General features: G+C 36.3%; 4 protein-coding genes across 4 annotated transcripts; 3 read left to right on the forward strand and 1 right to left on the reverse strand.

Annotated features, from left to right (window-relative positions):
* Positions 1-2205: 2205 nt before the first annotated feature.
* Positions 2206-3818, forward strand: LOC110411229 (protein BIG GRAIN 1-like B). The gene has a single exon (XM_021421279.1). It carries the CDS (start codon positions 2585-2587, stop codon positions 3761-3763), a length of 1179 nt encoding a protein of 392 aa, XP_021276954.1. The 5' UTR covers positions 2206-2584; the 3' UTR covers positions 3764-3818.
* A 5010-nt stretch (positions 3819-8828) lies between these two features.
* Positions 8829-11698, forward strand: VPS2.1 (SNF7 family protein). Its single transcript, XM_021421481.2, has 5 exons — positions 8829-9059; positions 9634-9764; positions 10363-10467; positions 11007-11267; positions 11384-11698. The coding sequence occupies exons 1-5, from the start codon at positions 9023-9025 to the stop codon at positions 11519-11521; spliced, it is 672 nt and encodes a 223-aa protein (XP_021277156.1). The 5' UTR covers positions 8829-9022; the 3' UTR covers positions 11522-11698.
* On the reverse strand, positions 11505-14248 carry LOC110411357 (RING-H2 finger protein ATL52-like). The gene has a single exon (XM_021421482.2). The coding sequence runs from the start codon at positions 13173-13175 to the stop codon at positions 12642-12644; it is 534 nt and encodes a 177-aa protein (XP_021277157.1). The 5' UTR covers positions 13176-14248; the 3' UTR covers positions 11505-12641.
* Positions 14249-16749: 2501 nt separating this feature from the next.
* On the forward strand, positions 16750-17958 carry LOC110411588 (F-box protein At5g49610-like). Its single transcript, XM_021421817.1, has one exon. The coding sequence runs from the start codon at positions 16750-16752 to the stop codon at positions 17956-17958; it is 1209 nt and encodes a 402-aa protein (XP_021277492.1).
* Positions 17959-18832: the final 874 nt, after the last annotated feature.

An 18832-nucleotide genomic window follows, 5' to 3' on the forward strand; every position in this document is an offset into this window, starting at 1 on the left:
CCTTGTCAGTGGCTAGAATACTTCCTAGATTCATTAACTCTGCAGTAGAGATTGTTACATAGCAAATTATCAGGCAGTAAATCAGCTTCTATCAAGGCCAATTCTAGTCATTTATTTTATGCATTGTCATCATTAGCAAAGTCTTTCTGTTTGATTGAATTATATTAGAAATATTCATTTGTTTTGATAAGTTCAATTGCTGAAAATATGATTGAGGCATAAGCGGACTGCATTATCTTTTCTCTTTTTTTTCCTCAAAAGAGAAGGCAGTCGGTTAAAAGTTCAAACACATAAGCATTGAAGGTTCATTGGAAATGCTCCAAAAAGCCATTTTTTCCGTGGATTTGATTTCAGTTTTAGGTTGATGGGCCCGGCATAAGTCAATGCTATTATGGAGGTCCACCTTAGAAACAATTATGATTTGAATTACCGACCAGATTTATTAGCTGTAAATCTTTTTTGACAGCATCATTACTGAGTTACTTATTATGCTTTTACCAACTAATTGACTCTCACGCTGGGGCAAATCCAGCATTACCCTTTGTCACCGAGGGAATGTAATCGTCTTTGATTTCTATCACTTTGTGTGAGTTTGACTGAATTCCTCACTTTATATGCCTGTATGGTGCAGCCGGGAAAGATTTGGAGAGATGCATGCTAGACTGTGGTGGGAAGAGAACCGAGCCAGGATACATGAACAATACTTGTAAACAAAGTTGGCTAGCCGTCTCTGCCGGCGCTTTCTAAATTGTGGGGGTGTGTATTTTCTCATTTGTTCTGCCATACTTGTAGAATCCCTTCTACAGATACCTGAGCAGGTGCTACTGGCAAGTGGCACCCTGTTCGTATTTGGGTAGCTAAAGTTTTTCCAGCTTCATCGTAAGCTTTAGAAATATGATGGTGGGATGTGGGAACTCCAATTTTATATTATTAGTTTCTTAAAAATATGTTAATGGTGGATAAAGAGCATCAACTGTGTATTTGGAATTGGGTGGTGGTAAAAGAATATAATATAATATAATATATTATAATATCAAATATCAATGAAAGAATGTGTTTCCTCCTCCTCCTTTCATACTCCTGCTTTGTCATGGTCATGCTGCTACTCACATGAATATCGTCTGTGCAAAGAGGGTGTGAACTCTGAGAAAAAATAGCGTCTAAATTCGGACAAACCGCCGAAGGCTTAAAGACAACTCCAGCTTAGGCATGACATGTAATGTTTATAGAAAATTAAGTAGGGAGGAAACACGCGAAGCCAGCCAAACTTTCCTAAGCTATCACCGCGTAGAGGTCGAAAACACATCAATAATGTTCACTTTCACTTTTTAGAACGAACGTAACCTTAATTCAATTTTGCCTGGTTCAAAGACTATTTTTGAAATTGAATTTCAATCACTAAAATATATATATATATATATATACACACACACATTAGCGTTTGACTCATGTAAGTGAAAGATCCACAGAATTGGGCCTAATTCTTTTGCCCAAATTTGCCAATTATTTACATCTTAAGGCTCTGTCGAGGCCCAAGCTTTTGGTTAGTTCTGAATGTTTTGATTTGTTGTAGTCAACAAATAGGGCCTTCACCAGCAATGTATCCAAACTTTGATTGGAGTGTCGGCGGAGTGAGCTTCGCAAAGTAATTTGGGCTTCTTAGAATATGGTTCAATTTGAATCCATATCCTTCCGTACAACCTTCTTTTTCTCTTTGTGTAGACTGTCCTTGGCCACAAAAATGAGGGGGGAAAAACAGGGACTGGCAATATTTCAAGTTCCATCCTCGTCAGAGCACAAAGCTGACGGGTTTTGCTTTTTTTCTTTATTTTTGCCTGATTCAGGTGGTAAAAACTGGTAGCAATGACTCCAACAAAGGGGAAGAAGGAGGTGGGGGGTGAAAATGACCTGACATTACGCACTTCATTGATTTCTGATTGGCTACAGGTTGAGAATTAACCCCAAGGAAGGGAATATAAAGTCGTCCCCCAATTAAAAAACTGACCTTAGACGACGTCATCAAACTGGTAAAAAGACTAAAAGACAAAGAGTATCTTAGACAGACAGCAAACTGGTAAAAAAAGTGAACCCAACAATCAACCCTGCCACAGCCTGGCACCCCAACCCCAAGAACTAAAATTTTTACCCGCACGCGCGACACTCTCCTTTAAAACTTTTCCACAGCAACACCAACAAGCACGCAACTCTCTCTCTCTTCTGCTTTGCTTTTTCACAGTCCAAATCCTCTCTCTCTCTTTCTTCTTCTTCTTCCTACTTATCTATGTTTATTCAGTGCCGTACACAAACAGGCACACTACAGAAATAGAAAAAATAAACAAAAACAGTCCAGTTCATATTGAGGAAATTTCCTGTTTCTATTTCCTTTCCCTTTCTCTCTCTTTCTTTCTTTGTTCTTTCACATGATCTACTTGCATTCTACTTAATGTGTCTTTGCAGCTTTTGACACTGTCTAAGCAGACACTAAAGCCCTTAGCCACCCTTAAACCAACCCCTTACTGTCCTCTCTTTGTTTTCCTTCTTTAATCTCATTCCTCTGTTTTTCTTTTGTGTGTATGCAAAAAATATGTATAGAAGAGAGGGCTCCGTCAGCGAGACTGCGGTTCCTCAAAGAAGAAGAACCCCTTCTTTCTCCTCTAGTCTTCTTGATGCTATTTATCGTTCCATTGATGAATCAGCTAATGGAGATGAAGCAACATTGTGTCATTACAGGGAAACAAAAACGACCCTTGTTAAGAAGCAGAACAATGCATCTTCGGAAGAAGAGAGAAGGGTTTCCAGTCTTCGACGTGCTATTATGATTGAGGATTGGGTTGAGAAGCAAAGTGGTTATGGCTCAGCTGTGCATTTCAACTCAACTTCAAGTTCCTCGGATTCTAGCAGTGGAGGAATCTTCTCCTCATCCGAAGCTGAGTCAAGTTACAAAGAGAAATCAAAAAGATCAACACCAGCTAAACCTCATAAGTCTAAGCAGTTTGAGCAAAGAAACTTTGACAGCAACAACAACAATCAACAAAAGGCCAAGCGTGAAGGTAGTGGCTTCACAAAGACCAAACTGAAAGCCTTGAAAATATTCGGCGAATCGAAGAAAGTGAAGCAGCCGATTTCCCCTGGTGGTCGTATCACTAACTTCTTAAACTCCATTTTCAATGCCAATGCGAAGAAAGTGAAGATGTGCTCCGTTGGGGTTTCAGATGATGTAAGTTTTGAACACAAATCAAAAACTACATGTTCATCAGCTTCTTCCTTTTCCAGGTCATGTTTGAGCAAAACACCTTCTTCAAGAGGCAATAAGTATAGCAATGGCAAGAAAAGGTCATGTAGATTTTGTCCAGTTAGTGTCATTGTTGATGGAGATTGTAGACCCTGTGGCCATAAATGTATTTATGAAGATGATCCAAGTTTAATGCCAACTTCAACTGTTCAAAAGAATGTTAAAAGTTCTTCAAGAAAGGAGCTGAAGAATTTTGTTAAGGAGAAAGAATCAGGAGTTAGCAATAAGGCAAATGATTATATAAGGAGTTATCAACGGAAAGGTACTGGTAAATTGGATTTGAGAGGCTTTGTTGACGACTGTGAGGATGATGATGAAGAAGAAGAAGACGACGCTTTGAGTTATTCAAGCTCTGACCTTTTCGAGTTAGATCATCTCATTGGAATTGGAAGGTATAGAGAGGAGCTGCCAGTGTATGAAACTACTAGTTTAAAAAATAATCAAGCCATTGCCAATGGCTTCATATTGTAGCTCATTATTATCTTTCAAATTGTAATTAACGGTTTGGGGGGGTTCAAATTGAATATTCGAGTTATATTTTCTTCTGATAGTGATGATGGTGATTCTATATGTTTGATAGCCTCTGAAAAGAATAATGGAAAAGCAGTCCTAAGATGGTGAAAATTAAAGTTATTTCAGGAGTGAAGATTCATTGTTATCTTCACACAGTGAACCGTTAAAGCAATACAGAAAGTCGAAATAGAAAAGGTGAAAAAGGAAAAGCCAGCACAAATCTTCTCCCCACGAGAGAAGGGAGAAAGCGGAAACCCTCTGCTTTTTCACTGGCTTAAGCACATGGCCTCGACATCCCAACATAAATTAGTTTCCCTTTGGAGTCACAGAATTAAATATCTCCATGATTAAAAAGATGTTTCTCATTTCTGCACATTTGAATATAACAACACAATTGCCTCTCCTCACTGCACATTTGCGTTGCCGACTGTCACATCCATGCTTAGATTTCCTGTTTCTCTGGTTGAGGACATCCTTGGGGTATCACATTAAACATGGACTTTGAATTCTGAAACAGTAGACAAAGAGCCAGCATATGCTTGCCATAGCCAATTGTTGAGCTCCATAAATTCTGTCTGTCTGACCTTATACTTGTACTATCATAAACAGAGTGGGATCTCAAGGATTTCTTTCTGTTAGAGTAGTTCGTGGGGATATCATTTCTTGATTTGGTGGGATAGGACCAACGGCTTAAAATATTATTAGAGACATCTTTAACTAAGAAGTAAAAACACCAGGTAAAACTAAACTCAGACCAGATTAGATAACCTTCTTCCTGTAGTTTTACCCCAGCATCAGCCAGATTCTGTACTCATTTCTCCTAGACAAACAGATTCATGTCTCACAAATTGATGTCAAAAGGTTGTTTCCAGGGTGAATCAATTTGCCAAGTTTGGAAAAGAAAATGACTGAATCGTTGTTACAGTATCTGGTGTGAACTTTTACTAGTATGGTATGGAACTGAATTATGGTGTGATCAAACTTCAACCAGAAGAAAATTCCAATCTATCAATGATCTAGATGTCCAATACCCGATTAAACTGATGAATAATGCTAAGCCTCCGCAGACAAGTAGGGTCACACATAAGGAATCTCAGAAGTCAAAATACAGCAGGATCAGACATCATAGCAAAAATCCAAACTAACTTTTGCACCAGAGGAAAAAACTAAAAAGTTATGAGCAACCATGTATTCTTTGGGATGAAATGGGACAGCAAAGACTGGCCACCATCGTTGACCTGATTACCATTCGATCAATTACTCCCTTACCAAAAGAAGAGAAATACCCCCATCCCAAAGAAGAGAAGAAAGGGAAAAAAAGGGGAAACAATGGAGAAAACCCAGATAGCAAACACTCTCTTTCCACTTGAGAATGGTGGGAACATCTGTTAAGAGTAACACATGTCATCCTCAACTTTATTGGATTGAGATGTGTTCAAAGATGGACTTTGAAATAAAGATAAGAGAATCAACATGATCCCTTTCAACATGTCACAGCTGTCTTTCTCACTTATGACATGTCATGATCTTCAACAACTTAGCTATGTTTCTCTAATAATAGTGTTCACAAAAGAATACTCCGTTCCCATTTAGCCTCATTAGCATGTACACATTAATTGATACTCACATTTAGAAATAACCTTGATTTGATGACCCTTTATTTGTTTGTTTGCATCCTATAATTGAAACTACTATGATTCACATTTAAACTCCATTCCTCAGGAGTTCTTATTGGCCTGTACATTTGATATTTGAACTCCAAAAATGGAAAGGCAAACGGCAAACCACTCTTCCTGTTTACTCTTCAGCCTCCAGGGAATGGTAGAAGCAGCAAAGCTTTAAGTGGATATAGCAGAAAAGAAATGTCTGAATGCCTATAAAAATTTTCAAAAAAAACCCAAAAACCAATAATTAAGCAAATGGAAATTAAATAAGAAAAAACACTTTTGAAAAAGAGAAGAAAACTTAAAAATAGAGAGCAAGAAATACAATCCATAATACAAATAATTTGCCGGTAAGTACAAGTGGAGCATGCTTCTCAACAACCAAGCACAAATCTGTGGTACATAACATATTAGGTTTCCATAGTTTTGTAACAGATGCTTGGGTAGCAATGTCCTAGCCTACACCTTGAAAGGATTATTAGTTAAACCAAGGACCACTTCCCAGCTATAATAGGTTTTCCATCCTCCTCCAGGCCTCCTCTTTTGTCTTAATAGAACGATGCATGGTTGGTCAGTGGCGTCGCCAACTGCTGGTTACACAGCGCAATACGCAAAGGCTATATCCCTTGGGACCATAGCCACAGTTACAAGCCAAAACATTGATATAAGTGCATATAATATTTAATTTATATCAATGGATCTGTCTCTTTTGTTACTTATTGAGTGAAAGAATTAGTAATATCCAATGAGTTTCTTGATAAAAATTCTTAGAACCTATCATTATATCAATAATAATTTATCAGTCAAATCAATTATGATCATATGGCCAACAAATTAGAGATGCAAATCAAAAGCCCCTTCGGATTAACACTTTATAACTTGGCTTAAAATCAACCAATTAGTTAAACTAGTAAGTAAAAACAGTGACTTCTGATTTGTTTGCCAGCGCAAAAGGTACAATTATCAGGAATTAGTGTAGCTAATTAGCAAATTACTGTGGTTAAGTAACAATAATTTCAAAGGGGCCCTTCTGCTGGTATTGTGTCTGGGTACAGGGCACGTGCTCTGCTCCCCGAAGCTGGCCAGCCCACCGAGGAGTGCGTGAATTACAATAGATTGAGAGTCAGACGACAAAGTCCGCACGTGACCGCCCTGCCCTCTCTGTACAAGCATGTCCCTCAAGCGCACGTGTGCTACGTTCTCATTGATTATTTTAAGGTTTAGAAATCAGATGTTAAAAAGCTTTAACAAAAAAAGAAAAAGAAATTTACAGCAGCTTTTAATTTTAAATGCAAGGAAATGTATGCAAGAGAGAATGAGGGCGTGTTTTTCCCACGCGTGGGTATACTGTTTTAATCCTTTTAAAGAAACCTCAATTGCGCTGTCAGAGAAACCCAAAAAAAAAAGAAAAGAGAAGGAAACACGGTCTTCTCTGTGCAAGGCATCTGCTAAAACCCCACTCGCTCGTAGTATGTTGGAGATGGCACGCCCTTGGAGTTTTTGGGTGAAAATTTTGCTTTAATAGCGATAAATCTGTTTGTTGATAGATTAGACCATCACCTACAAACTTTAACTGCATGTACTGTTGTTGCTGCTGGTTTTTCTATAGCACCTTTGCTTGCTACTACTGAATAAATAAAAGGATTGAATCAAAGTACTATCTAAATAGAACTTAGCTGAAACCAAACAACCAAAGTGTTTTGATGTTTTGGAGTTGTCTTAACAGAAAAACTTATTTTATATAGTTCTGTTTTACAGCGGAAGAGGGTTAGGGTTTAGGTTACCTTTAGAATACATGAGTTTGGAAAATGTATGAGTTCACAAATTTGCAAGTTGTGTTTATACTAATTGAATTAGTGTAGAGTTTATTTTTTATTTTAGCTATCTTAAGCTTATAGTTAGCAAATAGACAATGGGTACCTTTTACTCTTTTAGAGCATGTCGTGCATGTAACTATAGGTTTAATGTCAAATAAATTCAAATACTAGTTTCTCCAAACAATTTTCTTGCGGAGTTCAACCAACAAATGTTATTCATATATAATATGAAGAAAATATATGAAGAATTTTCTGTGCCTTAAATGCATATACCTTAGAATTCTATTCTATCCTTAAGGTCCCCCTATGTTGCTGTTGGGGTGGTAATTTAACTTTAGAATTCAAGAAAAATATCTAAAAATTACAGATAATAATTTGGAATTTTTCCTTTAGAGCTTAAAAAAAAAAAAAAGAGTTTGATTGAGAGAAAAAGATAGAGACAGAATAATTGCTTTTGAATTTATTAATTCTAACTTCTAGTGCTTATATTTAAATAACTATGTGACTATTTATCAAAAGTTATCACTATTCATCAAAAGATCAATTTTTTTTTCATCAAAAGTTAAAACTGTTGAATTTTGATTTAATAGATATGTTCCATCAAAAGTTATCATCTTTCAATTTTGATCTAATAGGCAGCATTAGAATTAGTTTCTTTCTAAATAATTTTCAAAAGTAATTTGTTTTATACTACTTGAATAGATATTCTCTCGGTTTTTAGCTTACAACCTAATAGGATTAATTTCTCCGACAAATACATTGTGTATTGTTTCAACTTGCTTAATTAACTTTCGTTCCTTTCATCAACATGCACCTTACATTTTATATATGATATAACATAATGCTTCCATATATATATATATATATATACGCACACACACACACCTGCATGTGAGGTGCTCTAAATGTTTCGTGACACAACAAAGTTAGGTCATTAATGAGAGGGGATTGAAATGCATGACATTCAGAAGCCACAATTCATAGTGGCCAACATGGACTTTTTCTTAAGTAATGCCAACCCCTCCATTGTTTTATATTCTTCAGGACATTGATGTAAGCTGCCCTAAGTGGGAAGGAGAAGAATATTCGATCCCACAATGTGGGTTGATAATTGAGAACAATTCCTTCCTTCATTTGATAACAACTCAGATATGCAAAATGTAGAGATAGTTGAGAAAGTGGGCTTTGATTCGGCAGCAAAAAGAGAAAACAGTTGGGTTTCGGGTGTGCTCCTGTTAGTTGTTGGGTCCGCGTTTGGAACCATTTATCTTTTTTTTTTTTTTTTGAAAAAAAGGTGATATTTGTCCATAAATAAATCATAAAATAGGGCCAGATGGGCTAAAAAGCAATGAGAGTAAGACCAGAGCCCACTTTTGTAAGAAAAGAGAGCCCAGAGGCCCACTTGGCTCGGCTAAGATAAAAGGAGGCATAGTCTTCAATCCATATGGCTCCGCTACGATCAAACGAAGTCTAGTCATCAACATGGACCCTACAATACAGATAGAGCCACGTGTTTATTCGGATTGATTATTCTCAGCTCCCATTCCTTAACCACTCTACCGCGTAAAAGAAAAGAAAGTTGTCTTCGCGGCCGAGCGATCAAACCACCACGAAGAAGCAATCTCTTCCTCAATCCAACCATAAAAACGCAGCGACGACGCGCGTTTTATATCGGATCGGATCATCCCAGACTCCACTAATTCGTTTTCAGTCAGTTTTCTTAGTATCGATCGAACATGAGTTTCCTCTTTGGCAAGAGAAAAACTCCCGCAGGTATCAAATCTTTTTCATTTTTTTAAATAAATTGAAATTTGTATTAAAATCGAATGAAGTATACGATTTTGTTTTTGATCGTTCCGTCTTGAATTCGATCAAGTGATTGCAGATAGAGGGTTTTAGTGATTGAAATAGTTAATTGATTTTGCTGATATTAATTTTCGGAGATCTTATAAATTTTGATTAGTATTAAGAGTTTCGGTATGGAATGTTAAATTTTTGTTAATTCTAGAAATAGTTATGAATACTTCTAATGTAAGCAATTTTTTTTGTGCTATTAAGATCAATCAGTCGCATGGTTGTTTGCCCATATTTGTAACGGTAGGGTTTCACAATTTATTCAGTGGAGTTTTATCGTCTTAGTGTGTAATGTCCACGTTCTATTCTTATGAAAGGTGAAGCATACAGATTATGTGGATTGTGCGTCGTATGGTTCTGAGTTTTGTAATTTGTTGCCAGGTTTTGGAGGTATCTAGACAGTGATTTTGGATGGTGTGGATTAAATGGTGTTGGTCATTTTGTATTGGGATATTGGGTAATATTTAAAATTATTAATGGATTTTGGTTTCAGAGCTTCTGCGGGAGAATAAGAGGATGCTGGACAAATCTATTAGAGAGATAGAGAGGGAAAGGCAAGGTCTGCAGACACAAGAGAAGAAACTGATTGCAGAGATAAAGAAAAGTGCAAAGCAAGGGCAGATGGTACGCTATATTTTTTACATCATTAGTGACTTGTTACATTTGTGTTGTTACATTGTTTTAAATTTGGTGTGCTATTCGATCAAGCGCTTATCAGCTTGACAAATTTATGTTCTTTTAGGCAATCATGAGAAAATAAACGTTAGTTTTGGCATACATGAGGTTGCTTTTATTGGCGATGTTAAATATAACATGGAGTGATTCAGTGCTTGATTACGCTATTTGTATGTGTTTGTAGCATGTTTGGAAGGATTAGTTGGATCTATTGGTGACGTTAAATATAACATGAGGTTGCTTTTAGCTCTTTCATACATAGACATCATGCAATTTTTATGGAAGAGTTTATGTGCTTTTGTTTTCTCCCTTATTTTCAGGAAAAATGCATAAATTATGTATCTCAGGTTGTACTTTTGGCATTTTTGCCGCTTGAGTTCTGCGTATGTCTATTTTGTTTCGTATTAGTGGACTCATGCTGTCATTTCTTGTCTCATTGTGCTTCAAGATTGTATTTTCCATCTCTCTTCTTGTGAAACTAGGTTTCTTATAACTTCTGGACTTGTAAAAGTTATTATACAAGTGATTGATGGCAATCTTATTTCAGGGAGCTGTAAAGGTGATGGCAAAGGACCTTATCCGAACACGACATCAGATTGAAAAGTTTTATAAGCTTAAATCACAGCTCCAGGGTGTATCTCTTAGAATTCAAGTATGTATTTTTATCTATCCATTTTGTCTCTGTGTCAATGACTTGAAGTGTGCAATTTTTTTTTGAGTAAGTGTTTTGCATGGAAAATTATGATCTCTTCTCATGCTTGGTAAGGAGATGGACATCAGTAGCTATAGCTATTTAGGGGGCTAGTATAGAAAGTTTTGAAATATGGCAATGCTATACGCAAAGGAATAAATATGACTTTATTTTGTTTTCCAAAATGAAAAAAGCAGATAAGTCGCAAGATTAATCTATCTCTATTCCCATCTGAAAATGTTGTTAAGAGTTGGGGGATTAATAATTTAAATTGATTAGTCACCAAATGTGATATGGAGAAACACTTTGTCTGCTGGTTGTCTCTGGCAGAGAATAAACAAACTGATTGGGCTAGCTGACTTCTAAAAAGCCCTAGGCTACTTGAAGTACAATTCAAGATTGAAGCCTTGTCAATTTTTACAAGTTAATTGCAACTTTTGATGTTATTGCCTGTGTATCTTAAACTTTAAAGCATGACTAATGTTCTGTACAACTTCCAGACACTGAAATCAACACAAGCAATGGGTGAGGCAATGAAAGGTGTGACAAAGGCAATGGGCCAGATGAACAGGCAGATGAACTTGCCATCCTTGCAGAAGATTATGCAAGAATTTGAGAGACAGAATGAGAAGATGGAGATGGTGACCGAGGTGATGGGTGATGCAATTGATGATGCTTTGGAAGGGGATGAGGAAGAGGAGGAAACAGAAGAACTTGTAAACCAGGTTCTGGATGAGATTGGAATTGACATCAATCAGGAGGTACTATTTTCTCCATTCTTATCAATGTAGTGCACATAGCTTGAGTAGTCTGGCTTTTTTACCCAATTTAAGTTGTTAAGATGTACTAACTTTGCTTATTTTGATCTAATTCACAGCTTGTTGCGGCACCATCAGCTGCTGTTGCTGCACCAGCTGCAAAGGGTAAGGTTGCACAGGCAGAAACAACTGGGAATGATGACAGTGGAATAGATAGTGAATTACAGGCAAGGTTAGATAATTTGAGAAGGATGTAGTAAGTATGCCTAGCTACTTCTGTATAATATAGACATCACCTCTATGTTTTATGTGAAAGTGCATTTGGATTGTAACATTTTGGAAACTATGCCAGAGTTTATTGATTCAGGATTTGGAAATACGTGGAAATTATAATAAATTACTTTATGTAAATTTAATCATGCTTTCGCAGTAAATAGGTTTTGTATTCACTCTATTGGAGTCAGCTGTACAGCTTATTGTTCAATTTTTAGTGGATTAGTTAACCTCTTGTGTACATCTACATGTGTGCCCATTGTGGCATCGCCTCATTTGTGTTGTTTGGATGGGCAACAAAAAGTATCAAGATTGTGGTCCCTGGGAAACTCATTGAATGAACCCTGGAAATGCAAGATTTATTGCCAAGTTTTCTGATCTTATGGGTGTCTGGCACATGAAGCCGTCGAATTTTTGTTAAAAGTTAAGTGCGATATTGATAGTAAGAAGTTTTTGAGTTTGTTTTGCCGGTGGAGGAGCTATTACAGTGGGTTCTATGAGTGATGTTTATTCTGCTGGTCAACTAGTCATGGTATTCTATAGCTAGGACAGTGGGTTCTATAAGTGGAGTTTTTTGTGCTGGGAAACTTGACCTCCGAGCTTGCCCTTGTAAAACTTGCATTGCAGTGTTTGCTGCACAATATAGGACCTGCTGATGGCGGGCACAAAAACATAGAATAGCTAGTTGAAATGTTTTTGTTTTTTGTTTTTCGAAGGCAGGAATGAGATTTTTATTCTTGTCATTGTCAATGGAGACTCTCCCCTCTGACAAAACTGCATCATCGACCAGTATTCTGTTGTTACACAATAAGTGCAAGAAGTTTCTGGGATAAATTGTGTATGCTACATACCAAAACTTGATTTCTATATACAAAGGGAAGCGACATGGCTGGCGCCGTCCCGCGTTAACCCTAACCCAGTTGGAGCACTAAAACGAGTTAACTAGCTTCCTTGGTTTAGTCTTTGTTAAGATCGTCACGCATCTCAGGCCCACAAAGACCAGGACCAAGACAGCCTGGGTATCAGACTTTCCCTACCTAATCCATCAACAAAGGGATAAAGCAAAGAAGAGAAGAAGAGAACAGATCAACAAAAATGGAGGACTCAAACTGGGATGCTGGTATCCAGCAAATCTTCCCTGGAATTCTCTGGTGAATTAACCACTGTGTGCTGATGACAAAACGGAGAAGGATCGACACAGGCACGACAAAGCGGGCAATCAAAATGAGAATACAGCCACATATCTATGCAAGGAGCATGGAAAGAATGCTTGCACCTTGGTAGCTGCCTCACCTCCTCTCCGTCTTCGAAAACTGATAAGCAAACTGCACATTCAAATTCTCCACCTGGGTCTTGGGACCCGATGTTGCTGCTTTCCTTCCTGTACTTAAAACTTGACAGCAAGTTCCTGCTGGGGTTTTCAAAACTCTGGCTGGCCGTTAGTTCTGCAAGCCTGGTAGGTCTCTGCCTGGGCTCATCCTGCCGCCGTGTGCACCACCGAATGATGATTAGGTTGTATATAGCCAGCACGATAGCAGCTGTTCCCACGACGACCAGGCCGTAATAAAGCATAGGCAAATTTGACTTTGGAGAAAGGGGAGGGGATGAAGAGGATGACGGGCCTGGAGTGTCTCCCATATTAAACTCAAGGGGAGGGGAGGGGGGGTTTCAGATATGGCAAAGAATTTACAGAGGAGGTGCAGATTTACATGTAGAGCAAATCATGAAGAGAATCGTGTACATGGCATGGCATAATAAAAAATAACTGGTAGTTAATCTAAAAGCCGTGGTTGTTATGTAGTCGTGAAGAAAAATGTTGCATAAAATCTTTGGCCAAAAAGAATGAAGACAAAGCAAGGTACAATCACTAGACAGTGAACAAGGGTGGTGGTGAAAATGATTGATTCTTGATAAAAAACCTCCCTTTCTGTCTCTCACTTTCATTTTATCTATCTCGTTTCTTTGCCTATGGACAATAAAATATGTGGGAAAAATAGTTGGTGCACGAAACCCATGGGACGACCCAACAATGAGTGAGCTAAGAGATCACTCAGTTCTCTGCTAAGCACAAAATAGTCAAACAAGTCATGTGTCTCTTGGGAAGATTGAATTGTTTCTATTCACGACTCAGTGTAAGACTCGAATCTTTGGCACGGTACAGGCCACACGGCCTAAAAAGAAGATTGGCCAGCCTCTTGCTTTCATTTGAGAAGATCCTCATTGGATGAAAAAGGGTATGATATATATATATATAATTTTTTTTAAAGTTATCTAACTGTACTAGATTTCTTGCTTAAGTTACAATAGGACAGTGGACAGAGTTTGTCTGCTACATGCCTGATGCATGCATGCCCTGTGTCCATATGGTCTTATGAAAGACATGTTTTCTGCAAGAGGAAAACTCGGATAGCAACGTTCAAAGATATTGTTCAACATCTTTCTTCAATTTGCAATAATGCAAAAATTGTATGCAGGGAAGTAGTCTTATTTGAGGCCATGATTCGAACCAAACTACCCATTGCATTGAGGTCCATGACGATAAACGATATGGCACAAGGATCAGTTACTTTCTTTGGTAAATGTATTCAGATTATGACAATATTCTCGGTTAAGCTAAAGATATGGAACAAACTTCCCTCAGCTCTTTCTTTCTTTCTTTCTTTGAACCCTTTTAATCTCCTAAAAACTGTTCATTCATATTGCTGCTTCCACCGGTCTGCATCCCCAGCAGTACTACAGAGGTGGAACAGAGAAGAAGCGAGAAAAGGAGAGGATGATTCAGTTGCCCAAAGTGGCAAAGGTCTTTTAATTTGTAATACGACAGGTTTTCTACACTTGGTCATTGACTGATGTCTGGGTTTCTACCATGCAAAAATCATTATGGATTTTAAGCAAAAAAGAAAAGAAGAATGGTCTTTGTTATCACTTTTTAGTAGTCATGTTTACACAGTCGAATACAATAGTAGCCATACCTTCTTTATTTTTTTTTTAATAGTAAGGATCTAAGATATCGCTTTATAACAGATGAAAAGGTATTTATAAGTCAACTCAACTTGCTTTTGTTCAAGGCTCCAACTGCTTTCCTAGCCAAAGAAACAGTGCCTCTCCAAATTAAAGAAATTTTAATTAAAGTGCTTCAATTCTCCATCTACAATTTTCACCAATTTTGAACTCCCTCGCCTTCTTTTTCTTTCAATTCAAGCTTTCCCAGCAACGCCTATTTATTCTGAGCTAAGCACATAGTGTTGGTGTATTTTCAAAATGATAAGTCATGATTATTGGATAGATACATCAATTGAAAAGTTATGTCACATAATGTGACTATTAAATTATTGGTCTTATAAAATGACATTTGAAAAAGCATCTATAAATCTAAAAGTTATAAGACAATTAAAAAATACCACTACTCAAAAGTTAGAGGAAATTATGAAAAATAATCCTCCTCCTAAGCTCAATTCAAAAATATTCTTTATTTTAATTTTAACTATTTTTAGCTAAATTTTGATATAACTTGACAATAATGTCCTTTAGACAATTTTAGACAAATTAAAATAATTTCAATTTTCTCTATCCTGTTATCCAGATAAAAATTTTAAAATTAAATCTCAATTTTTCTCTCTTGCCAAATTCTATTTATCTCACTATCCAGCTTTTTCTCGTCATATCAAAAAGCAAAGATAACATCAAAGTATATGTTTTAGGTTCTTGGATTTATTAGTTTATTCATAAAATCCCCAAAATTGAATGATTAAAATTGATTAAATATATTTGTATATTAAAATATTGTATAAATTTGGCAACTTAAACCTGATTGTGAGCAAGTAAAGCAATTTGTTATTAGGTATTATATTATTGATTTTTACGCATTAAATCATTGATTTTTAAGTATTACGAGATTGATTTTTAGATATGGCGTGACTTAATTATTGCATGACTAGTTTTAGGTATTGTATGACTGATTTTTAAACAATACCTAAGTCACACAATTTCTTACTAACTAATCATATAATGTCTTATTAACTAGTCATGTAATGTCTTAATAACCAGTCACGCAATGCCTATCAACCAATCACTCAATGTCATATCCACCAGTTACGCAATGTTTAAAAATTAGTAATACCATGTCTTAAAACTAGTTACGTAATGCCTAAAAATCGATTACGCAATACTTAAAAACTATTAAATTTCATTTAACAAAATCAATAACTTCAACTAATATACCAGATTCTATTTAATAACATAATCAATTAATATGCCTGATTGGTGAAAAACACTCAAAATACTCAAATGTTTTTCTTCATATATCAAAAACTACTCCAAAATACTTAAAAATGATCAAAACACTTAAGGATCTTTCTTCGTGTATCAAAAATCACTTCAAAATACTCAACATGTTAAAAGATTTTTCTTTCTGATAAAAAATACTCCAAAAATAAATAGTCCGACAAGAAAAGTTTAAAGAATATGAGTCAGTTTGAGATGAGAACCTAAATATATGGTTCGATTTTATTAAAGGTAATTTGATTTAAAATTAATTTTTTTATACAAAATAATTTAAATTATAAAAAAATTTATTTTTAAAAACACCTTATGCATGAGAGGTATTTTTGAAAAAAAATCCAGAAATTTAAAAAATTATGCTTTATAGTATAAATGGTTATCTTTTTATAATATAATTATTGGGACAATATTTTTATCTAAAGATTATGTTTTGTAACATGTAAAAATTTGTTTAAGACATAAAAATACCTTAATAAGAGAGTTGTGTCTTTAAGGAGAGGCCTTTGAAAGTTTATATAAAGAATTTGCTGGCAAAAAAAATTTAAGAGAAAGATATAAGAACTTTAAGTTGTCACCATTTACCAAACGTATACAAATTCAGAGAGGTTTCAATAGTAATCGTGTGGGATAATATTCGAAATTTCTGGGAGGAAAGAAAATGAGGATTGGAGGGTGGCAGGTTGTTTACCGGGGAGAAAAAGTCTCTAGGTCTAAAAGTCCAAACAAGGACTGATCTATCACCTCTTTCTTTTCTATCAAGTTTCCAGGAGATTTTGAAAATAAAACGTTTCCTAATAATATTCGAAATACAAGAACTAGTCCTTGTGGCCCTCCGTATATTACTTATTGATTCTCCCGTGGTGTTTAACCAAAGTTTTATTATCCCAGTCCTAGTTTGTTCGTCTGCTGGCGTCTCTGTTTCTTCTTCACAATGAAGCCCTGTGATTTGAGCTCCGATGTCATGTTTGAGATTTTGTCACGAATGCCATTGAAGATGCTAAGGAGGTGTAGACTTCTCTCCAGGGAATGCAACAGTCTCACCTATGAATCCAGGTTCATGCGTCTTCACTGTCAGAGAACAAACACAATAGCCGGATATTTTATTCAAACTTCAAAAAAGAGTCGGGGCTATTCAACCTTTTGTTCCATAGACAATCCAGGTGTTGATTCCGATCAGTTAACCCTTGATTTTCTACCTGAGAATGTGCACATTCGTGCTACCGCTGATCAAGGTCTGATGTTTTGCGAGAGCCAACGTTCACAAAACCGCCATTATGTTTGTAAGCCCAGCACTAGGCAATGGGAAACCATACCAAACCCAAATCCTCGATACTTCACTTGTAAGACTGCCATGCTGGTGATTGGATCAGACCCTTTACGGTTCAAGCTAGTTCGAGTTTCAGATCCCGAGCCGAAGGATCCAGAGCTTGAGTCGGAGTATTCCGAGCCAGAGCGCGATAATTACAGACGTTATCCCTGCGAAGTTTTTGATTCAGAAATTTGGGCTTGGAAGCAACTCAATGATGTAATGTTATCCTATGACGAGTTTTTCGACTTGGGGTATGCTATATCTGCATATGGTGGGCTGCATTGGCTTACGTCCACAGGTGACAAAAAGAACATACTATCTTTCTATGAAGATAAAGAGAGTTGGGAGTCCGTTTCACTGCCAGAGTCATTCTGCCACAGAGATCATTGCTACCATGTGAACCTTGCAGAGTATGAAGGGAAACTGGCATTAATCCACCAGAGACCAGAGATTCCTCTTTTGGAGTTATGGATCATGAAAGATTATTATGGGAAGCTTTGGAGTAAAAAACACACAGTAAATTTGGCAGCCTTTTGCAAAGAGAATGGCTTTTATTCGGCTTATACTTTATATAACGCTGATATGATCTTCATGCAAGGATATTATACGGCAATATTTTATAATTTCAAGAATGGTCAGTTTGATCGTTTAAGACTTCCATCGGCACACATGTTTAGCGAATCAGCATTCTTCTTTCAGACAGATTATGAGCCCATCATCCTGAGACAACCAAGAGAAAAGCTCTCCATGCCGCATTGTTACAGTGCCCTTATCTTCATGCTATTTTCGCTTTTCGTTCCTCTTCTTATTTCTTTTACCTTAGGTATATAAAACCTAATGGTAGCCTTGGAAGGAGCAGTGGTGAGCTTGTGATGACCTGATAATATTTCAGATTTTGGTGTAATGCTTTTTGGTTGTACATACATTGTTATAAGATTTCTCTCTTTCTCTTTTTACATCTTTAATCTAATGTCTTGTTTCGTATTATCTACTCACAGCCATGATTTAAAACAAGCAACGTTTAAAATGCTAACATGCACTGAGGTCAATGAAGAGAATAATATAGCAAAAACTCGGTTACTTTCTCTTTTGTTATATAAAAAGTCAAAAAGAAACCAAATAATTAATTTGGTTATTAAGCAAGAAAATATGGAACATCTTCCCTAATTAGCTCTTTCCTTCTCAATAAGCCCCTGCATCCCAGCCAGCAGTATCATCCAGTTGCCCAAAGTTCTGTGTATATAGTAGAATATGCAATTACCAATATGATACAACAATAGCTTAACTACAAAAGGTTTTGAACACCATTGGAAACAAAACATAAATTAATACAGTCATGCAGATAATTCAAAGCATAAAATACAAAGAGGAATCAAGCGTTTAAACCAAATGTTAAAGCAGGGAAGGACTAACGATAGACAGGAAGGTGCATACAATTATATATCCTGTTTCTTTTCATGTAAGGAACCCTAACCAGATATGAGGAGCTTTAAAAATATAGAGATCACTTAAATTAAATAATAAAAATAGAGACGGAGTTGGAGAGAATTTTTTTTAATGTAATATTTACTTTTAAATTCTTAAAAATTTTAAATTTTAAATTTATTTTTTATCTTTATTTTCACTCATTTATGTTAAATGTTATATTTATATATAAAAGTATATCACAACAAAGATCAAAATTTTTATCCAAACTCTTATCCGT

The sequence above is a fragment of the Theobroma umbraticum genome, unplaced genomic scaffold (genome assembly GCF_002168275.2).
Source record: "Theobroma umbraticum cultivar Fairchild unplaced genomic scaffold, ASM216827v3 scaffold_56.0, whole genome shotgun sequence".
Classification (NCBI taxonomy): domain Eukaryota; kingdom Viridiplantae; phylum Streptophyta; class Magnoliopsida; order Malvales; family Malvaceae; genus Theobroma; species Theobroma umbraticum.

What these genes read in the sequence shown, in the direction of transcription:
- LOC110411229 (XM_021421279.1), top strand. Translation starts at nt 2,585, where the DNA reads ATGTATAGAAGAGAGGGCTCCGTCAGCGAGACTGCGGTTCCTCAAAGA.
- VPS2.1 (XM_021421481.2), top strand. Translation starts at nt 9,023, where the DNA reads ATGAGTTTCCTCTTTGGCAAGAGAAAAACTCCCGCAG. An exon ending in CAAGAGAAAAACTCCCGCAG is followed by an intron (nt 9,060 to 9,633) that starts GTATCAAATCTT and finishes TTTTGGTTTCAG; the next exon opens with AGCTTCTGCGGGAGAATAAG. An exon ending in GTGTATCTCTTAGAATTCAA is followed by an intron (nt 10,468 to 11,006) that starts GTATGTATTTTT and finishes TACAACTTCCAG; the next exon opens with ACACTGAAATCAACACAAGC.
- LOC110411357 (XM_021421482.2), bottom strand. Translation starts at nt 13,175, where the DNA reads ATGGGAGACACTCCAGGCCCGTCATCCTCTTCATCCCCTCCCCTTTCT.
- LOC110411588 (XM_021421817.1), top strand. Translation starts at nt 16,750, where the DNA reads ATGAAGCCCTGTGATTTGAGCTCCGATGTCATGTTTGAGATTTTGTCA.